The 23,138-nt window shown below is 41.9% G+C and overlaps 2 protein-coding genes across 5 annotated transcripts in view; both read left to right on the top strand.

Annotated features, from left to right (window-relative positions):
* Positions 1-13,073, top strand: part of OSER1 (oxidative stress responsive serine rich 1) — a 104,129-nt gene extending 91,056 nt beyond the window's left edge. For all 3 annotated transcript variants that reach the window (XM_065523188.1, XM_045362996.3, XM_045362995.2), the window contains 3 exons: positions 3,224-3,341; positions 6,824-6,937; positions 11,852-13,073. In XM_065523188.1, the coding sequence (XP_065379260.1) occupies positions 3,265-3,341; positions 6,824-6,937; positions 11,852-12,539 (879 nt within the window). In that variant the 5' untranslated portion in view covers positions 3,224-3,264 and the 3' untranslated portion in view covers positions 12,540-13,073. The remainder of the gene's footprint in view (positions 1-3,223; positions 3,342-6,823; positions 6,938-11,851) is intronic.
* Positions 13,074-22,146: 9,073 nt separating this feature from the next.
* Positions 22,147-23,138, top strand: part of JPH2 (junctophilin 2) — a 76,977-nt gene continuing 75,985 nt past the window's right edge. For both annotated transcript variants that reach the window (XR_012419407.1, XM_005569060.4), the window contains exon 1: positions 22,147-22,983. Coding sequence is in view for 1 of the 2 variants with exons in the window: in XM_005569060.4 (XP_005569117.3) it covers positions 22,605-22,983 (379 nt within the window). In the remaining variant the exon portion in view is untranslated. The remainder of the gene's footprint in view (positions 22,984-23,138) is intronic.

The following is a 23,138-nucleotide window of genomic DNA, read 5'->3' as shown; positions in this document are numbered from 1 at the left end:
TCCTCGGCGTTGTCCTCACACCTCAAGCCACTTCCTACCCCTCTGGGTTCTGACCAGGAATTTTCTCCATTTGTGTTTAACCGCGACAGGCACAGACTCTGGGTGAAAAGAAAGAACTTCGTGGTTTGGCTGCAGCACTGCGAGTGTAAAGGGATGAGTGGGTTGCACGGAGAGTTGTGAATGTGCTTTTTGTCCTGGGGGCCGATTGTTTCCTCCCGGTCTAGTTTGCCTCTTCGAGTTGCTGGACAGGGTTTTCTACCCCATACTCTACGCTTCCTGGTGGTCTGGGAGTTTCGAAATCTTTAACGTTGTGATAACAACGCTTACCCGCGCCATCCCTTCTTGATCGTTCTTAGGTCTTCTCGGGCGTGGAAATGTAGACCTAGACTTGAGGTTCAATGAGGTCTTGGTTAAAACGGCAAGATAGAAGTAAGATTGTGACGCATCCATTTCGTTGAAAGAGAAAACCAGGAATTCGTCCTTTTGATGGAGGAACTTAGAATAACTGTAATTTTTGTAAAGTTGTGGAAAATCCGAGGCAAAGTTAAATTGCCCGGTTTGATTTGACTTAACATGAAGTAACTTCGAATAGGCTTTTTAAAGTTTCATCTCTTTGGATGTTGTTCAAGAGTTCACTGCAGTTAAAACGCCAAGACCGCCTCCCACAAATTTGGTATTAATGAAGAAGGGCAAGCCAATTATATCTGTTGTCCGGAGTTAGTTGTACAGCCCTTTCTTTGAGTGAATGGGGATCTGGGGATGCAGAGGAGCTTAATGAGCCTTTTATAATTATAGAGATGCTCTTCTCTGGCCCTTAAGGTCATGCCTAACGCTCACCTTTGCTTTTGGCTAAAATAACTGAGAAAAAAGGTGAGTAGTTAAAAATGCTGGAAGTCTGAAAATCATTTAGACAGAACTTCATTCCTGAAGTTGTAATCTGTAGTCAGATTTTAATTCTGGCCTGTTTTGGTTTTTAGATGATAGATCTTTTAGTGTGTCAACAGGAATGTAAAGTTTGTATTAACATCTAGGGTGATCACCTGCCATGCTATTAAGTCAGCATAGTATAATTAAAAGTTACTTATGTGGGTTCAGAGCCTCTTAGCACAGTGTTATATTGTAAGCTCTTGGAGGGCAGGAATGAGATTCTTCTAGTCCTTACAGAAATGGAGTTTAGGCTTCTATCCCTAGCATTCATTCTAGTGCCATGCACGTGGTAGGTATTCTGTAAATATTTGTGAACGAAATGAATTTCTGCCTGTAGGGTTCAGTAGTGTATACTTAAATGTGACATGTACATAAATGCTGACTAATTTCCAGAGAGGGCGAAAGAGGACTTGTGTGGGGTCTGCGGGTTGGGGAGACTGGCTCAGATGATTTATTAACTCGGTAAGGGCTGAACATTGACTAACGGATCATAAGGTAATTGAGGAACACTATAAGTCAAACTTCAATTTAGTTCTACCAGCAGGAAGAATTTGTTTACAACCTACAGTAGTACTCTTTTAGATGATGTGAAGCTTTGAAAATACTGAAATAAGTGACTGCTCACCTCTCCCCCCAGGTATATAGGAATTGATTGTGTATTTGGGGGGATCCTACCCTAAATTGAGAATTAGAGACTAGTGAAGCATGGGATTGTGTGGATAATGTTTCTTCATGTTTATGTACTTAAATACCAGCAAAATATACGTGGAGAATGTATTTAATTTTTTTTTTTTGTTTTGTTTTGTCCTAAGAAGTTGAAGTGCAGGCTGGCTGAAATTTTTTTTTTTTTTTTAAGTAGCTGAATTCTTTTGAGACTGTTTTCAGTGTTCCCCAGAGAGCTCTGCCTAAAATATCTTAACTTCTGCAAATAAATAAATAAATAAAGTGAAAAGTCCTGATTCCTTGCCTTTTTATTTTGCGCTGGTACTACAATAATGTAATGGTTACATTATATGAAACATGATGACACCTTGACCTTTGGAATATTAGAGGTCTCACAATAACTTCAGAGCCACCCTGAGAGAAACGAGCAGATATGAATCAGAGAGGACCCAAGGCCTGGTGGAGAGGCACTGCTCCCTCTGAGAATGCCTAAGTGGGGTGGGGGCGGGGGGGGTAACAGCTTAGAAATAAAGAGGTGAAGTGAATCTTTTGCTTCAGATATCCTCTATTTCTGTTTTTTTCGGTACTTTTTTCTTTCTTTCTTTCTGATTGTCTCTGATATGTTCATAGATGCTGGTTTGCTTAATTTTTATTCAGGATTTGGTACTAATAACCCTGAGTGAAAAAATAATTTGGAGACTAGATTCAAGGGTTTTTTAACAGACTTCTTCATTGTGTTTCTTGTTGCTTTGGTTGGTTCTTCATCTCCCTTTCTCTGTTTAAAATATAAAAATCAGGTGGAAAATATGGAGGACTTTGGTTAATCAAACTAGTTAAGAGATCATTTAATGGTGCGTCTACACAATAGTCATTTCTATTTTTTTTCCTTTCAACCTTTAGGCTGAAGAAAAGTTTTTTTTTTTTTTTCTTTTTCCACTCGTGCACAATAATTTTTTGTGGGGTTGCAAGTATATAGTTCATTTATTTTCTTTCTTGTTTAACAATTAATTATATTATTCCAGGCTATGAATAAAAACACAAATGGAAGTATCAGCCTTACTGGTAGAGTGTATTTATAATTCTGCTTTCACAGTGGTAACGCCTTGTTCTGTAAAACGTATCTTCCTGAACATAGCTGTCTGGGTCAGGATTGCTCTAGAGAAATGCTATCATGTGTCATGAAAGTTATACTTAACTAGGGTTAGGCCAGACAAATACTCAGTGTCATTTTAAAGAATCAGAGTGCTATAATTTGAGCTATTCCCTTTTATTTCTGATGTCATTTTGTTCATAGATTTCTAGACCAACTGGGGAGATTCCCATGTTAAAATGTATGTATACTGAAACATAGATTTCAGATCATCTAGTTTCCAAAATTGTGTAATAGGATATTGGCATCAAGTATGTGAACAGTTTATATTCTGTCATAGTACATATCCATTTTTGGTATCATTTCATTTGTTTTCCCTTAAGAAAACCTATAGTCTCCAGTTATCTACACTGAAACTTCCTTTTTGAAATAAAATGCTTTTTTTTTTCTAACAGTAAAGGTAACAGGAATGTAAAATCTTAAAAAAAGGTATACTTTTGATCCCATCTGTTTTTACTTTGCTCACTTTATTTTCTTTTTTAGTGTTAACAGGAACATCGATAAGTAGTGTAAAAACTTGCACAATGAAATCCGAAGCCAAGGATGGAGAGGAGGAGAGTCTACAGACTGCTTTCAAGAAATTAAGAGTGGATGCATCAGGGTAATTAAATATGTAATACATTATTTGGAATTATTTGTTTACTCATTCAAAATAGTCTCTTCTCCCTAAAAAGCTCTTCCTCTTTTAAAATTTCTCATTATTGAAAGAAGATATAAATGCTAATAGTGCAACACAACATCCTTCCAGATTCTGCACAGTATTGTTTTAGTTTAAAAAAAAAAACCCTTTGGTTAAATTTGAAAAGTAACAGTTCATTTGCCCTCCTAGGTTGGGTGTTTTGGTTTTCGTTCACTTTGAGGAGGGCTTCCCCCCACCTCTTTTTAATAAAAGATTATCAAGTGGTGTTCCATCAGGGATTTTATCATACATCTCAAGAGAATCACAATATTTTTCACTAAAAGTGGATTGGCTCAATAGAAATCTATGAAGACATTGTAGATTTCATGGTCTGTGATTGCTAAGTCTATCACTATGGAAACCTCTATTCAGTAGGGTTCTGTCACTGAGATCAATAACCTTGGACCCTTTGGCCAAACTAATTAGTGTACCTGCATACCAGCTGCTGTCTGAATGTTAATGTTTCACCCTTTGCAAAATGTTCTGTGTAAGACTCTTCTCACCCCAATTCTTTCTCCCAGGCCAAAAGAAATCAACATTTTTAATGGATATAAGAATTTCTTTTCATGAATGGAAACTAAACACTGGAAGCTCAGAGTAGAACACCCACAAGTAATAATCATCATCATTAGTGTTTATTATTTACTTCCTGTGCCCTAAACACCGGGTTAAGTACTTTGCACATTATTTAATCCTCACTACCACCTTAGTGCATGGATACTACTGTCATTTCAGTTTACAGATGAGACTCACACAAATTAAATTACTTACTAAAAGTCACATTGGTAAAAGTTGCAGAGCCAGGATCTGAACCTAGACAGCCTGTCTCCAGAACCTCTGCTCTTAACCATCCTTTATGTGGTACCTTGAAGACAATATGAAGAAGTGCATGCAGTACCTAGCACAAAGTAAAAACTAGATGTTAGTTGTTATAGCCACCTGCCTGTTGCTAGTACTATTTTTGGCCTATCAAATTAAAAGGTTTATGCTGATAGATTTGCACAGTAGATATTATAGGTGCTCATATTTGCTTCCATGATACTTCTAAAACGTATCTTTCGTCTTGATGGTTTTCTAATGTGGTCGTCTTGCCAGTTCATATCAGTACTTTGATAAATCGTCTGGGGAAACAGAAGCAAAGCAGAGAAGCAGATAGTTCCAGATTGTGGTTGCAGTGTATCCTTTGTGATTTCTTATATAGGAATAATTTTTTTAAATCAGGAAAATACTAGAAATGTGTACACACAATTATACATACAAATCTCTTAGTGTGTAAATTTATATAAGTAACTCTTGATACACAGACTTCTTTCCTGATGTTTTAAAAGAAGTTGAAATGTAAAATAAAGCCAGGCTGGGCATGATGGCTCATGCCTGTAATTCCGGCACTTTGGGAGGCCGAGGTGAGCACATCACTTGAGCTCAGGAGTTTGACACCAGCCTCGGCAATGTGGCGAAACCCTGTCTCTGCAAAAAAACCCAAAAAATTGGCGTGGTGGTACATGCCTGTAGTCCCAGCTGCTCTGTAGGCTGAGGTGGAAGGATCACTTGAGCCCAGGAGGTGGAGGTTGGAGTGAGCCGAGATCGTGCCACTGCACTCCAGCCTGCGCAACAGAGCGAGACCCTGTCTCAAAAAAAAAAAAAAAAAAAAAGTAAAATTAAGCCATTTTGGTATCCCTAAAAATTACTTGGAACATTATTTAAAAAATTTTCAAAATATATGGTCAAAAATTATGTATATGTAAAACCAAATGCTGCATGTTCTCACTTAGAAGTGGGAGCTAAGCATTGAACACACATGGACATGGGAACAGCAGATACTGCTGACTACTGGAGTGGGGAGGCCAGGAGCAGAATGTGGGTGGAAAACCTACCTATAGAGTACTGTGCTCACTACTTGGGTCCAGTATGCCCATGAACAATCCTACGCATGTACCACCTGTATCTAAAATAAAAGCTGAAATGAAAAAAATTATATATTTGTAGCATATATTCTGCCTTGAGTAAAATTATAAGGGAAGGAGAACATTTGAGAAAACAAAGAGAAGGGATGAGTCATTAGCATGACTAAGCAGAATAAGACTTGCGTAGTAGTGTATCATACATTCTAGTTGTTTTATATTGTTGCCAGTTTACAAATGGGACATCTGAGGATTGACTCATAAACTAACCAGGCCTTGCCAGGAATTTAGCATGATCCCGTTCAACAGGTTTTGACTCCTTAATGGTATTTGTCTTATTAGGACAAATCTCTATATAGATATAAATCGATATATATAACAAAACAATATCCTATTTATCTGACTGTAATATAATACATGCTTATAATAGAAAAATTTACGAAAACAAAACAGGATAAAAACAGAAGTAAAAATCACAGTTTACCATAACTACTGTTAACACCTATATCACTGGTTCATGATAGCCTATACTTATTTTACCTAGTTGAGATCATAATAATATGTATAGGTGTTTAACCATGCTGCTTTCTTCTTACAAGCATTCCCCTATATCATTAAAAGTTCTTTGTACACTTAATTTCTAATAAATTCCCAACATTTTACTGTATAGATGTGCCATAATTTAGAAATACAGTATTTTTTTTTCTATTACATCTTTAGGTTATTCCCAGTTACTTTTTACTTTCAATTATGTTTCATTGAACATCCTTTCATTTTAGTAGATTAATGTCTCTTTCTAAAGAATTTTGTCAGCACTATAGCATGTATAGTAGGAGGGGTGTGTGTGTGTGTGTGTGTATGTTTATGTGTGTTGAAAAAGTCTGTAAGGTTTTCCACCAATGTTCGATGTTGGTAGTCTCTGGGTTGTGAGGTTATGGATGATTCTGTTCTTCTTGCTTTTAGATTTTTTCATGTTCTTTACTGGGAACCCATATTATCTGTATAATTTTAAACCACAAGGATTTAACTCTGATTAATATTTCAAGTTTATTAGTTGCAAAAGTTAGAATATTTTTCTAAAAGTTGCATAATATTTGAAAATGTATTCAGTGTTAAGTTAGATGGAGTCTCCTAAAGTTTTTGCTTCTAAACTTAGTTCCATGACTCTGGTTTGCCTGCGTAAGATAAATGGTCAGTGTCATTAGCATTCTCTGACCATAAGGCCTGATCTGCCCCAGGGAAACAGCCTGAAAGTCTATTTATATCCTGCTGCTGGGTACACTTACCAATCATTCTTCGGCTTATGATTTTGCAGCCATGGGCTTTTAGGGATCCTCTAAATTTGGTTTTGAAGGAAAATGTACACTAAAAGCTGAGCAATTTTTGAGAAACCCAAACTGGAAAAAAAAATGTATGATAAAAATTGTATTTGAGTTAGTGAGAACAATATGTTCTCCTCATTTTATAGTGTTGTGTAGCCATAAACTTTGTTCTTGTCTTCAGGTCCATAGCATCTCTGTCTGTTGGAGAAGGCACAGGTGTCAGAGCACCAGTCAGAACAGCAACAGATGATACCAAACCTAAAACCACATGTGCATCTAAAGACAGTTGGCACGGGTAAGAGCTTCTTATTGAAATGATTTTCATTCCAATATTATAAAATATTATTGGATTTTCCTTCCTGAGTGTCCAGAAAAGAGTAGGTTATGATATAGAACCTGAGACCCAATGATTAGAGAAGGACCTATTCCTTCTTTTGCTGAATTTGCTGAGACTTTCTTTTTGGCCTGGTCCGTATTCAATATTTACAAATATTCTATGTGTATTTGAGAATATTGGGACTTCTCTCATTATTCTTGGATTCTATGTCCATTAAATCAGGCTTTTAAATGTGTTATTTGAACCTTTTTTTCAATTTTTTAGTTAACTTGACTTACAAATAATAAAGATGTATGTTGAAATCTACCCCATGGAAGTGAATTTGTCTATTTTCCCTTTAAATTCTTTGTTTTTGCTTTATGTATCTTGAGGTTATTTTGTTGGATTTATATAGCATAGGTTTTGAATGTTTTCCTCCTGGTGAATTGAAACTTTTATTATGTAGTGACATTCTTAATCCCTCATAATGGCTTTTGTCTTAAAGTTTTCTTCTAGTGAATGTTTCCCTTGTGTGTCTTTTTCTTTTCTTTTCTTTTTTTTTTTTTGAGACAGAGTCTTGTTCTTGCTCTGTCACACAGACTGGAGTACAGTGTCACAATCTCAGCTCACTGCACCCTTCGCCTCCCTGGTTTGAGCAGTTCTCCTGCCTTGGCCTCCCAGGTAGCTGGGGTTACAGGTGCCCGCCACCATGCCCAGTTAGTTTTTGTATTTTTAGTAGAGACAGAGTTTCATCACATTGGCCAGACTAGTCTCAAACTCGTGACCTCAGGTGATCTGCCCACCTCGGCCCCCCAAAGTGCTGGGATTATAGGTGTGAGCCACACCTAGCCTTCTATTCTTTCAAGCATTCTGTGTTCTTGTATTTTAGCTGTGTTTCATATAAATATCGTATGACTAGGTTTTTTTTTTTCTGTTTTATTCAATGTGATCAGTTTTTTTTTTAACTGCTGGGTTTAGTGTATTTACGTTTATTTGATTATTGATATCTTCAGAAGTGATTCTGCCATTTTACTTTATTTGTCCTGCTTTTTTGTTTTTCTTTCCTTTTTTTTCCCCACCTTACTTCTCCTGGTTTCCTTTCCAATTGTTTCAAAACAATTGTTTGCAAGGATTTTGTTTGTTCTTTTCCTCTGGTGGTTTGGAAATGGCACACTTTGTTTCTATTCTTTCAGTAGTTGTTAGCCTTGATTTTGCCATGCGTGCTTTTAACAAAGACACAAATTAATGGTATTTTAGCTCTTCTCCTCAGAACCCCTTTCCTCTGATCTCCTGACTTCCATGATGTAGTTGCCCAGTATTTTAGTTGTGTTACTTATTTTTAATCTCACAAACTAGGTTTTATTATTATTATTTAAGCAGACAGTGTTTATTTAGATTTTTCTACTTGTTTATAACTTCTTTTCTCACCATACTTTCACCTCAGACCTCCTATATACAATCACTTACTTTTTTCCTAAAGTAGTTTTTTCAGTGAAGGGTTATTGCTAGTAAATAGGACCTCTGCATTGTATAATTCCATATAAATACATTTGAAAGGGCCCCTGATGTTAACGTCATGTCCTATTGGTAAATAACAATCATCTATATCCGTGGGAGATCGATTCCAGGTCCTCCCCACTCACACACCCCTCTCAATACCAAAATCTGAGGATGCTTATGTCTCTTAGACAGAATGGTGTAGTATTTGCTTACAACCTGTGCTCATTTTTCTGTATACTTTAAACCATCTCTAGAGTACTTATAATACCTACCACAGTGCTTACACAGCACTTCACTCACACAGACTCAGCATAGTGCTCAGAGCACAGCAAATTCAATGTTTGCTTTTTGGAACTTGGTGGAACGGATGTTTTCAGTCTGCTGCTAGTTGAATCCACAGGTGTAGAATCCATGGATACAGAAGACCGACTGTACTTTGCTTTCATTTATCTGAAAATGTCTTTATTTCATCCTTGTTTTTGAAAGATAGAGTTGATATACTTGACATTATATTTCTAGATTGACAGTTATTTTCTCTTAGCACTTAAATGAGGTATAGTTGATTGTCTTCTGGTTTCATTACATTGATACTGAAAAGCATATCTTCAATCCAATTGTTATTGATTTGGAAATAATCTTTCTAGTCTCTGGCTGCTTTTAAGATCTTCCTGTTGTCTTTGCTATTCTATAGTTTTGCTACAGAGTATTTCTATGTGGATTTCTTTTTATCCTGCTCTGGTGTATTTCCTGTGTTCATAGATTCTCTTATCAAATCAGAAAATTTCTCAGTCATTATGTCTATAAAAATCACTTGTCCTCTGTTCTCTGTATTCATTTCTTCAGAAATTCAGATCCCTCTTAACTTTTACATTTTTCCAAATCCTTGTCTCTGTACTGCCTTTTAGGTCAGGGGTTAGCAACTTTTTTTTGTAAAGCACCATATGGTAAATTTTTTAGGCATTGGAGGCCAAGAAGCAAAATTCCAAGGATATTAATAAGTGCTTAAATAAGAGAGAAAACTCCTACTCTACCCTGTTTGCCTGGGGTTGGCCATCCTGGCTGTTGGACACATTTTGTCTTCAGTTGCTGAGACAGTCGCAGGATAGAGTGACTAGCCTGAAAGGAGAACCTTGTGGAATGGGTGGGTAGCAGGTAGTGCCAGGGTCATTTCTACTCTCTGTTCCAGTGAGGCTCAGATCCCAGCATGCTCTTTTCTCCTCCAGAGATCCCAGCACTGGTTGGAGTCTTGAACTGAGATTCTGCCTGTCAACGATCAGCAGTTGCCAACAGTAGAGACTCAACATGTAGATGTTAGCCAGTGTGGGCGCTGGACAGTGGTGCAACGTGTCCACTGGCCAGGAAGGTGGTCAGGGAGAATAGGGACAGGGGAGGATCCTCTAGCCTGGTCTGTGGCTCACAGTGCTAGCCCACTGGAGCAATGTCCACAAGCTGTACAAAAACAGGCAGGGAGCCAGATTTGACCCACAGGCTGTAATTTGCTGGACCCTGTTACAAATAATTCGGATTTATTTTCCAGTCAGGTAATTCTTTCTTTAGCTGTGTGTACAAGTCTCCTGTTATCCATAGGGGATATGTTCCAGGAACCCCAGTGGACACCTGAAACTGCAGACAATATCAAACCCATTTGCCATCAGTTAGAACACGTTTTTGTTCATGTCTTCCACCCACACATTTAATGCCTTTTCTATCTTAACTAAGGACTTACATGCACTGTGGCTGTAACTTTTGCATTTGAAGTGCAACAGTAAGTCTATCACAAATTTGTTTTTCCTTCCTCACCATGTTTCAGACAGGAGATTCGTTTTTACCGTACATCTTAGCAACCTCAGTATGTGTTTTGTTTTTTTCCTTTCCTTATTAAGTCAAGAACTTTCACCTTTTCTCTTAAAGAAAGCTGTTTTAGTTCATTTTCTATTGCTGTAACTGAATACCTGAGACTGGGTAATTTTTAAAGAGACTTATTTCTTATATTTCTGGAAGCTGGGAAGCGTAAGAGCATGGCACCAGCATCTGGTGAGTGTATCATTGCTGCATCATAACATGGGGAAGGATATCACGTGGCAAGGGGGCTCGTGAGAAGTAGCCAAACCGGCTTTTATAACAGAGCCGTTCTTGTGATAACTGTCCCTCTCCCTCACTAACCTTTTAATTCATTAATCTGTGGTTGGATTAATCCATTCTTGAAGGCAGAGCCCTTGTGACCCAATCACCCCCAAAGGTCTCAGCACTGATGCGTTCAGGACCAAGTTTACAACACATGAACTTGTGGGTGACACATTCTAACCACAGCAGAAGCACTTCGTGGCTTTCCTTGGTATACCCAAACTGCTAGCATCACTACTCTTGCACTTGGGGCCATTGTTAAGTAAAATAAGAGTTACTTGAACACAAGCACTGCAGTACCATGATAGTGGATCTACTAACCAAGATAGCTACTAAATGACTAATGGGTAGGTAGCATATACAGTGTGGATACCCTGGACGAAGGGATGATTCACATCCCAGGTGGGATGGAGCAGGATGGTGCAAGATTTCGTCATGCCACTCACAGTGGGGCGCAATGTAAAACTTATGAATTGTTTATTTCTGGAATTTTTTATTTAATATTTTCAGACCATGGTTGACTGCAGGTAACTGAAACTGTAGAAGTGAAACCATGGATAAGATGGGACTACTGTGTTCTGTTTAGCTCATTCATTTTAATTCCAAATAAAACATTTTTTTTTAGTGTCCTGTTTGGTTCTTGTCTCTAATTCACTTAGCAGTTTTGAGTATCTTTTCTTTTCACTCACTTCTTTATTTAAATGTTTATAAATAGTTACCTTACATAGTGTGTCCAGTAATTCCCAGTATCTGAAAACCTCAGGGATTGTAGATATTGTTAGTTTTTTGGTTTTGATTGATTGGCTGTTACCAATGATAGAAACGAATCAAAAATCTATTTAATAGTAATGGCATAATGGTCATTTGTAACGTTAGCCTCACAGTGGTTCTGACGCTGCTATATTCAGGTTTAGGGCACAATATTTAGACTTTACGGGATTGGTTTCAGTTGTCTGTCTGAGGTGCTTCCCTCAGACTCACTGGTCAAAGGCTCCCAAGGTGTTCTATCCCAAATGTTTGGCCCAAGTGATTCAGTTTAAAAATACCATTATCTCACCTGGTTGTATAGCTTGCTAATAAGATGATTTTGAAGTTTTTGAGACACAAAGACTTAGGCAGCATGGAATTGGAGGCAGGTGCATCTTTTGCGGGAAATTTATGAGCTTAGACTCGTAAATCTGACGGGAGGTAAATTTCCTATTATCATAAAGAATCTGTTTAGGACAGCTCTGTATCCCAGCATCTTCTTGTGTATATTTTTCCTCTTAGGTCTACAAGGAAGTCTTCACGAGGAGCAGTGAGAACTCAGCGTCGTCGACGTTCTAAGTCTCCTGTCCTTCATCCTCCAAAGTTTATACATTGCAGTACAATAGCATCTTCTTCCAGCAGTCAACTGAAGCACAAAAGCCAGACTGACTCACCTGATGGCAGCAGTAGGCTGGGAATTTCAACCCCGAAAGAGTTCAGTGCAGGAGAAAGCTCTACTTCTCTCGATGCTAATCACACAGGGGCAGTCGTTGAGCCTTTGAGAACTTCTGTTCCAAGGCTCCCATCAGAGAGTAAGAAGGAAGACTCCTCTGACGCTACCCAAGTCTCCCAAGCAAGTCTCAAAGCCAGTGATCTCTCTGACTTTCAATCTGTTTCCAAGCTAAACCAGGGCAAGCCATGCACATGCATAGGCAAGGAATGCCAGTGTAAGAGATGGCATGATATGGAAGTGTATTCCTTTTCAGGCCTGCAGAGTGTCCCTCCTTTGGCTCCAGAACGAAGATCCACACTTGAGGACTACTCTCAGTCGCTGCATGCCAGAACTCTGTCTGGCTCTCCCCGATCCTGTTCTGAGCAAGCTCGAGTCTTTGTGGATGATGTGACCATAGAGGACCTATCAGGCTACATGGAGTATTACTTGTATATTCCCAAGAAAATGTCCCACATGGCAGAAATGATGTACACCTGATAGCAAGAAGCTAATTCATATGCTTTAAACCAATGAAGGCTTGTCAAAGAGATTGAGTTAATGGCAGACCTTGTGGCCACTTTGTGTGGGAAGACATCTCTCTTTGCTCACTGTGCTTGCAATAAAAACTTTACTTGGCATCTCAGTCAATCTTCATTCTTTAAACTTACTCTCTGAGCTCTTCCGCACACTTCAAGGCAAGCAGATCAAAGAAAAATTTCGAAATGTTCCTGGGGGATGAAGAAACTATAATTACTTGAGACTGGCAGCAGTGGGTAAAAGCCTTTGTAAAACAGTGCATTTTTCAGATTTGTTTAAGGTTTGGTAGCCAAGGAAAGTAAAATGTGATTTTGTAACTGCACTAAACATTTGTCATGCTGTAGTTGCCAGCCCAGAATATTAGAAGTTACAAGACTGATTTAAACCATCTCTGATTTAATGCAAGATTTATTGTGTCTATAAAGATTTCTCATGTTATTGTTAAGCCAGAGATCTAAGGTTTAGATTCATTTTGAATAAACTAGCTGGCCTGCCCTCTATTGTTTGAGAGAGTTATTAACCATCACTAAAGAAGCCCCTGCTGGTGCTATTCATCCTGAGACATGTTACATGCAGTTACTCAAGCAGCTTGGAATGGGCTGCTTCAGTTGGAGGGAGGAGGTGTAATATTTGAAACTAGTGTGTGTCTTCACCATCTCCAGCATTTTAAGTATATGGTGTGTTTTTTTGTTATTAGTTGTAATACAGGTCTCATACCTCAGTTTCAGATGTTCTAGATGGTTACCTCTTTGAGCTGCCCTGTCACCCCAGCAACCCCAAAAGAGAATTTTGTACATTCTGTATCCCACAGATTTGGTCAACCATTTCAAAATTCCCTCCAGTTTGGTAAAAAAATCTGTCTTCGGTTTCAGCTGGATGATGAATCCTTGTTTTTCAGGTGGCTCCAAAAAGAATGTTCCATGTGTTCAGACCATCCTAAGCAGAGCCACCAAATTTAGTGACAGTGTCTAGTCATGTTAGCAATAATGTTAACAGAAGCTTTTGTTTAAATTACAAAATACATTTATACTATTTACTAAAACATCGCACTGGCTGTCTGGTTGATTGATGATAATGGGATGTGGGCTTCAACAAATAGGTGATTTGTTCTTGGGGGAGAGGGGAAGGGTGTTTACTAGAAAAACCCTAAGCTTAAGTAGTGGGAGTCCTCTACTGGTCATTGGTTTAGTGTGGATTTAGTGACATCTGAAGGCTTTGGTTAAAGGGAGGGAGCAAAATACCTTATCACAGCTCTAGAAGCTGTGACATATTTCCTAATAATGGTGACACAAGGTGTACTAGTTAGTATATCTAAGGCAGAAATTCTCAAACTTTCTGTAAGCACCTCCTTTACACTGACAAATTCAGGACCCAAAAGGTTTTGTTACAGTCTCCAAAAGGATATATGTTAATGTTTACCATATTAGAAATTTAAGATAATTTTAAAATATTTAATTCATTACAAGCTAACAATTTCTGAATGAAAAATAGCTTTTCCAAAACAAAAAATATTAGAAGAGTGGCATTGTTCTACCTTTTTGCAAATCTTTTTTAATGTTTGGCTTAATTAGAAGACAGATTCTCGTATGTTTCTGCATTCAGTCTGTGGGATATCGCATATTGTGTGGTCTCTGGCAAACTTTTGTACACTTGTGAGTATGAATGTGAAAAAGGCAACAAAAGGTTGAATATTGTTTACATGAAATACTTGGGACCAGAAGTGTTTCGGATCTCAGAATTTTTTTAGATTTTGAAAGATTTGCATTAATCCTAAAAGCCAAACTGCTCCAATGAGCAGGTCCTTTAATCCTCATGTCAGTGCTCAAAAAGTTCTAGATTTTGAAGCATTTCAGATTAGGGAACCTCAACCTGTAATGTTTTAGTACTATGAAAATAATGTTGACCTCAGATTTCCTAAAAGGGCATCAGGGACTCCCAGGGATTCCCAGACCAAAATTTAAGCTTCTGGTTGTAAAGGTACCACCCTGCTTTCACCTCCACAACTAATGTTTTGGGTCACCTTTAAAAAAACAAAAACTGGGCTGGGCGCGGTGGCTCACGCCTGTAATCCCAGTACTTTGGGAGGCCGAGGTGGGCCGATCACAAGGTCAGGAGATCGAGACCATCCTGGCTAACACAGTGAAACCTGTCTCTACTAAAAATGCAAAAAATTACCTGGGCGTGGTGGTGGGCGCCTGTAGTCCCAGCTACTCAGAAGGTTGAGGCAGGAGAATGGTGTGAACCCAGGAGGCGGAGCTTGCAGTGAGCTGAGATCGCACCACTGTACTCCAGCCTGGGCGACAGAGCGAGACTCCGTCTCAAAAATAAAAACTGGAGAGGAGTGGAGCTATTGTAATTAAGTAGTGAACTATTCAAGTTCATCTTAAGTGGGCTTAACATGTTCTTTGAATTAAGATGAGTTCTTAAGCCTTTAAATCCCTTTTAGTTTGCTTTCCAAGCCAGCGGTCTGGTTATTTGCTTAGTGCTGTATGTTAGTGCAGCAGTCACCAGAGAATGATGATACGTATATTTTTCATACGAAGGTGTTAGGGGTGTAAGGATTGAAAAGGGCAAAGTTCCAATGACCTACTAACTCAAAATCCAACTTGGATGAAAGTTGAGTCATTCCCGATTTGTGGGAATAAGTTGTAAGTTATCTACATCACAGCAAAATCTTCCTCAAAACATGAATCTTGAAGTTAAAAATTACTCTGCTCAGACCCAGTTGGGCCAACTTTAACATCAGGGTCCCTTTCTTTTGTGAATGCGACTTACCAAACTAATCTCCTTTCTCTCATACATCTAGGAAAATGGATTTCGTTTGTGGATTGAGGGATTAAGTCTCACTCTGATGTTCCAAAAAAGTAACATCTTGATTTCTACATGCCTTTATTGAACAAGTTTTCATTGAATGTTCATTCATTCATTCATTCATTCATTCAATGAGTATGAAGTGCTTACAACACATCAGGGACACTGTACTAGAGCCTGGCAATCGAACAGTAAGCAGAATAATATCCTTGTCCTCAGTAGAGAAAGGTGATGAACATATAAGTTGTATGGAGAGAAGAAGAATTAGGAGATAGAAAGGGGTGGGCTAGGGATAGGGTTGCTATTTGGGGTGAGCAGAGAAGATGCTGTGATAAGGTGATATTTGAGCAGAGACCTGAAGGAAGTAAGAGAGTGAGCCATGGGGGCATCTGAGGGAGGGGCATTCTTGGCAGAGGGAACCACAAGGATGTCAATGCAGCTTGAGCAGGTGGGGTCAGAGAGAGATCGGTCGGGCCAGATCATGGAGGGCCTGATAGGCCATTTCAAAGGTGTTGACTCTTACTGTGAGTGAGATAGAGAGCCATTTGGAGGAGCAGAGGAGAGAGACATCACCAGACTTAGCTTTTTTTTGGAGACAGAGTCTTGCTCTGTCACCCAGGCTGGAGTGCAGTGGCACGATCTCAGCTCACTGCAACCTCCACCTCCCGGGTTCAAGCAATTCTCGTGTCTCAGCCTCCCAGGTAGCTGGGATCACAGGTGTGCGCCACCATGTCTGGCTAATTTTTTTTTTTTTGTATTTTTAGTAGAGATGGGGTTTTGCCATTTTGGCCAGTCTGGTCTTGAACTCCTGACCTCAGGCAATCCGCCCACCTTGCCCTCCAAAAGTACTGGGATTACAGGCATGAGCCACCATGCCCAGCTGAGACTTAACCTTTTGAAAGAGCACTGGCTACTGTGTGCAGACTAAGGGAAGGCAAAGAGGACAGTTAGGAGTGCAGGAGATAATATGTGTTCTGGAAGGTTTTTGTTTTGTTTTGTTTTGTTTTGTTTTAGACGGAGTCTAGCTCTGTTGCTCAGGCTGGAGTGCAGTGCCGCAATCTCAGCTTACTGCAATCTCTGCCTCCTGGTTCAAGCAATTCTCCTGCCTCAGCCTCCCAAGTAATTGGGACTACAGGCACATGCCACCACACCCGGCTAATTTTTGTATTTTTAGTAGAGATAGGGTTTCACCATGTTGGCCAGGCTGGTCTCGAACTCCCGACCTCATGATCCACCTCTGCCTCCCAAAGTGCTGGGATTACAGGTGTGAACCACTGTGCCCAGCCTGTTGTAGAATTATTTTAATCCAAATCCCTTCAGGGATTTGCTGATGGACTAGATTTAAGGTGTGAGAGAAAGACAGGAATGAAGGTTGACTCCAAAGGTTTTAATAAGTTTGTGGAGTCGGCTGGAGGGACAAATTTGCAAGTGGAGACTGAGAGTTTTGTTTGTTATTGTCAAATCTGAGATGCTCATGAGTTATTTAGAAATGTTGAGTAGGTGGCTGGATGTCTGACAGAAGATCAGGAGAGTGGTGCAGACTGGGGACGCAGACTTCGAAGTCATCGGTAGAGGGAGTTTATGCAAAGCCATGTGACTAGAGACCTCCTCAGAAATGAATGTAGATAAAGAAGCCAGAGAATGAAGGTCTGGCACATTCCCAAGGTACAGAACTCAGGGGGATGAGGAGGAACCAGTAAGGCAGGAGCAGAACCGAGAGAGAGAGAGTCTAGAAGTCAATTGAAAAAGGATTTCAGAAGGGGTCATCAGCTGCTAGATGCTGGGAAGACCAGGAGCACCCACTATGTGCAGGCACTGGGTAGACACAGATGAGCTGCAATACCTGCTGTACAACAGGTGCTCAGGTTTTTTAATAATTTAAGTTCTGGGGTACATGTTCAGGACATGCAGGTTTGTTACATAGGTAAGCATGTGCCATGGTGGTTTGCTGCACCTATCAACCCATCACCTAGGTATTAAGCCTATGAAGCCCTGTATGCATTAGCTGTTTATCCTGGTGCTCTCTCTCTCTTCTTGCTCCCCCACCCTACCCACAGGCCCCATTGTTCCTCTCTCTGTGTCCATGTGTTTCCATTGTTCAGCTCACACTTAAAAGTGAGAACATGTTTGGTTTTCTATTCCTGTGTTAGTTTGCTGAGAATAATGGCTTCTAGATCCATCTGTGCCCCTGCAAAGGACATGATCACGTTCCTTTTTATGGCTGCATAGTATTCCATGGTGTATCTGTACCACATTTTCTTTATCCAGTCTATCATTGATCGACATTTGGGTTGATTGACTGATCACTAGAGAAATGCAAAATCAAAACCAGAATGAGATACCACCTCATACCAGTCAGAATGGCAATTATTAAAAAGTCAACAAACAAGAAACAAAAGATGCTGGTACGGCTCTGGAGAAATAAGGATGCTTTTATACTTTTGGTGGGAATCTAAGTGAGTTCAACCCTTGTGGAAGACATTGTGGCGATTCCTTAAAGACCTAGAACCAGAAATACCATTTGACCCAGCAGCCTCATTACTGATTTATATTCCCAAAGGATTTATATTCCCAAAGGAATATAAATCATTCGATTGTAAAGATACATGCACACCTATGTTCACTGCAGCACTATTCACTATTTTTTGGAAAGAAGAAAATCCTTGCTTTAACAACTCATAGTTTGGGGGAGGAGCCAGCATGTGGGAAGGGCACTAGTCCAGCCAGGAAACCTGCCTGGAAAGGCTTCCAGGGTGATGAGGCTCACTCTGCTGAACCTTCCACGGCTGAGAAGAACCCCAATGGATTTCTGGGCACAGTCCTTCTCTTTGTTCTGGATTTTCAGTTCTCTCCCTTTGAGGCTCCCAGAGAAGCAGTCAAGCTTGAGAAGTTGAGCAGGAAATAGAGGGAGAAAGTGACCAGGGAACAGAACAAGGGAGTGGGAAGAGATCTGGGACAAAGAGAGGGAATAGGCTAGCTGCCTTTAAAACCAGTTTATAATTATTTCAAGTTTATTTTATTTTTTATTTTTATTTATTTATTTTTGAGATGGAGTCTTACTCTGTCGCCCAGGCTGGAGTGCAGTAGCATCATCTCGGCTCACTGCAATCTCTGTCTCTGGGGTTCAAGTGATTCTCCTGCCTCAGTGCCCCCAGTAGCTGGGGTTACAGGAAGGTTCCACTCTGCCCGTCTAATTTTTGTATTTTTAGTAGAGAAGGGGTTTCGCCATGTTGGCCAGGCTGGTCTCGAACCCCTGACCTCAGATAATCCACCTACCTTGGCCTCTCAAAGTGCTAGGATTACAGGCGTGAGCCACCGCGCCCAGCCTATTTATTTTTAAATGATAATAATAATTATTATTTTTGAGAGAGGATCTTGCTCCATCACTCAGTCTGAAGTGCAGCGGTGTGATCATGGCTCCCTGCAGCCTCGACCTCCCAGGCTCAAGCGATCCTTCTGCCTCAGCCTTCTGAGTAGCTAGGACCACAGGCATGCACCACCATGCCCGGCTAATATTTCAAGTTTAGTAAATTCCATTGGATTTGAAGAACTTGTTTTTTCTGAGGAAAGTCTGTTGTAATGCACGTAACACCACAAGAGGTCTCCCTTTCCCTGAAATGCATCCGTTTAAAAGGCAGGACGAATGGTAACTTATCAGAAAGCTCTGGGCAGGTAAGGCCAGTACCAAATTTGGCAAAGAATCTTACTTTACAAAGTCATAGTATCCCTTTACCAGTAACTTCGTTTTTCAGTTTAAAACATGAGAATAAGGAGTGCTTCGATGTCAAGATATTTAATATTTGGGAAGGGTTCTCTCTTCCCTCTTTGATTACTATTTTATTAAGCCTGAAAAGTAATTTAGTATGTAAGAGTAATACTCATAAGCGCTAACACTGATTATACGTGTAGTGTGTTCTGAGCCTTTTTACAGTATTAACTCTGTAATCCTCATCCAGTCATATAAGGTAGATACTGTTATTCTTGATACCAATAATCCTCTGAGGTAGGGACTTTTACAGATGAAAAACTTGCAGTTTAGAGAAATTAACAATTGGTCCCAGGTCACACAGCTTGTGAGGGGCAGGACTGGGATTTGAAGACGTATCTAACTCCAAAACTACTCATCCTGCAGTAAACGGATTCATGAATCTTTATGTTATTAAACAGTTTCTTAATTTGAAATTTTACCATGGTTTCGTTGTTATTTTCTATCTATCTATTTATTTATGTTTTGAAACAGGGTTGCCCAGGCTGGAGTGCAGTGGTACCAAAATGGCTCATTGCAGCCTCCAACTCCTTGACTCAAGCAATCCTCCTGCCTCCGCTTCCCATGTAGCTGGGACCACAGGTGTGTATCACCACACCTGGATAATTTAAAAAAATGTTTTTTAAATTGTAGAGGCGGGGGTCTCACTTTGTTGTCCAGGTTGGTCTCAAACCCCTGGGCTCAAGCAATCCTCCAGCCTTAGCCTCCCAAAGTGCTGGGATTACAGGTGTGAGCCCCTATACCAGGCACTTACAGTGTTTTTAACCAGAGATGAGAGTCAGATTCATCTGACGAGCTTTTAAAAGAATACGACTGCCCAGGTCTTCTCCCAGGACAATCTAATTCTGTAGGTCTCAGGTGGGGCTCTCGGATCTCTTTATGTTTTTAAGTTCAGTAGGTGGTTCTTGCGTGTAGTAACCCTGGGTAGAGAGCGACCCTAGGGAGCTGCTATGGATGGACAGTGGTTAAATTCACATAGGTGGAACACCCTGCTAAGATGCAGCAATGGCCGCCTGGCCTAAGCGTATGATTACAATATTGAATCCGCAGCTCAAACTCCCCTAGCTTCCAGTTGGAGATGCTCTTCCCCTGACAGCAGATCTCGAAAAAAGTTTGTGATTCTCGGAAGTCCTCAGTGAGAAGTGGCGAAAGCAGAACTCCCCAGGAGTAGCCCTGAGGTGTTCTTAGAAGTGAATTGTGCAAGCAGACTGTCAGTCAACCTGGCCAGGGCTCACACCTAACTACCCAGAGGACACAGTCCTTATCCGCTATGTGCTCCCTGTCAGCTTGGCAAACAGACGGTGACAGTGAGCCCAAGAGGCTGGGTGCCTCTACCTGGTGGTGAAACGCAGATACAGAAGGGGCTCTTTAAGGTCAGGGGCTGTGACCAAGGATGAAACCAAGTCCTAAGAACAGATAACCCGCTGGAAGGAAAGCAGGGAACATTTTTTACCCACTTCCCAAACAGGAACAAGACTTCCGCAGTGACTTTACGTGGCCTAAATTATCACGGGGTTAGGAAATATGTCAGATAAATTTAAAGTCAGATAATTGTCTGATGTTCTCTAGCACCTTCTGTGCTTAGTTCTCTCTTTCTCGTCCATCCCCATCTTCACACACACACTCACACACAAACACACACACATACAAACACACACTCTCACCACACACACTCTCGCAACGCACTCTTGCCACAGACACTCTCATACACTTCACACACACTCTTACACACGTTCACACACACTCTTACACACACATTCACACACACACACAGACACACACAGATGTTCCTAGTGGCTCTTACCTTTCCCAGAATTCCTCTATACTCCCATTAACCTTGGGCTTAGCTGGGATTTACAATCATTAGCTCTGGCCACAGCTTCTTGCCGTGGAGATTTATTTGTTCTTTTTACTGGAGTTTGGTGGGAACCTGAGTGGCTGGGAATCCACCCGGGCCCTTCTCTCCTGGCCCTGCCCCAAGAGCTTTCTGAAGTCTGGCCTCACAGGCTCCTAGGACACTAGAGGAAAAGACAGCTCGGAAAGGGAAAGTTTTAAAAAATCATGACCCTTGAGAATTTCTGAGAGGACCTCATTACAGCACAACCCTGGGTTGACAGGAAGGGGACTCCTTTGACCCTCAGGGTCTGCCGGGTCTGCGGCAGGGAGGGCGCAGAGGTACCAAGGGGTGGGGAGAGGAAGCTAGCGGGAAGGCCAGTCTGTGTCTCAGGCAGCGAGGAGGGCAGGCTCCTCTCCCTTCTCTTTGCCTTTCAGGGGAAAGAGAAAGGAAATAGATGATTGCTTCTTGCACCAGGTTCTCCGGGGTGGAGGGAGCTCAGGGTGGTGCGTGAGCACTGGACTGAGATTTGGTGTATCTTCCAGACTCTGTTTCCACAGCCTCCCCTCTCTTTCTGACTTCCCTCCTCTGCTTTCGGAAGCACATGTGAAACTGTCTCCATTCCTTTCTCTTTAGGTCACCGGATTCCTTGATGGGGCTGGCAGTGGTGCTGTAACCCCAGGTCCCCTTAGGGCATGTGAGTGGTGATGGGGCTGAGATCTGCCAACCTCCTCGCTCTGGGGGATTTTCAGTGTTCCAGGACTGGGCGTTCTACTGGTCTCCGTCTCCCCTCCCTTCCCCGATTCCCCGGCGCCCTCCCTGCCCGCAGACCCAGGGGACTCTGAGAATGGAAGGCAGCTCTTATTCCCGGGAGAAAAAGACACCAGGTTCCCTGGGCTGCCTGCACTCAGTTCTCAGCCTCCTTCCTCATCTCTCCAGCCACTGCCCGGGTCTGCAGCACGGGCACGGTTTGAAATACCCCTCCTTCCCGCTTTGAAGGAGGCTGGGCTGGCTGGGGGTTATTTTGGGAGCAGCTTTTGAGATCCAATGGCCTTGTTAGGGCAACACTGACCTTTCCGTCCGGGGAGGAGGGCAGGATTGGAGAAGGGGGCGGGGCAGCGGCCGGGAGACCGACAGCCCCGCACACCCACTGGGGTGGAGAAGGGGGCCAGCGGGCTGCGGGAACCCAGCCTCAGGCGGGGGCTGTCACCGAGGGGAATTCTCCCTCTTTGAAAAGGCTGGGGACCCCTCCACCCCACGCTTTCACTGGGCTTCTTGAAGAGATCACACCGTTTTCCCTTGGACTTCTTGGAAGGCAGACTTGGGACGCTTTGTGGGGACTTTGAACCTTTCCTTTCTGCTTTCTTCCCAGCAGGCAGCCTTGCTCTGGCTGGTGGAGTCGGGGCTCCTGGGCATGGCACTGACTAGCCAACCCAGTGCTGACTTGGCGCCGGGGCTCTTTCAGCCTCTGCTGGCATCCTGCTTCCCCCCTCCTGGGGCGCAGTGGTGAGTCTGGGGGCCTGCCCCCGAGGGCACTGGAGGAGTGTTGCAGGCATCACCCACGCCCTCTGCACTCACCCTGGAGGACGGGGAGGTTGTCAGGGGCTATGATGAGATGAGCGGGGGCCGCTTTGACTTTGATGACGGTGGGGCGTACTGCGGGGGCTGGGAGGGGGGAAAGGCCCACGGGCACGGACTGTGCACAGGCCCCAAGGGCCAGGGCGAATACTCTGGCTCCTGGAACTTTGGCTTTGAGGTGGCAGGTGTCTATACCTGGCCCAGCGGAAATACCTTTGAGGGATACTGGAGCCAGGGCAAACGGCATGGGCTGGGCATAGAGACCAAGGGGCGCTGGCTCTACAAGGGCGAGTGGACACATGGCTTCAAGGGACGCTACGGAATCCGGCAGAGCTCAAGCAGCGGTGCCAAGTATGAGGGCACCTGGAACAATGGCCTGCAAGACGGCTATGGCACCGAGACCTATGCTGATGGAGGTGAGGCCAACTGGGGGCCTGCAGAGGTGGGGCAGGGCCAGGGAGGGTGAGAAACCCTGGTGGAGGGTGGGAAAGGTGATGGGCAATTGGCACAGAATCAGATGGGGTAGGATGTGATTTGCTGTGTGGCTTTGGGCAAGCTGCTCTACCTTTCT

This window comes from Macaca fascicularis, chromosome 10 (assembly GCF_037993035.2).
Source record: "Macaca fascicularis isolate 582-1 chromosome 10, T2T-MFA8v1.1".
In the NCBI taxonomy this organism is placed as follows: Eukaryota; Metazoa; Chordata; class Mammalia; order Primates; family Cercopithecidae; genus Macaca; species Macaca fascicularis.
This window is presented reverse-complemented; position numbering and strand designations above follow the sequence as displayed.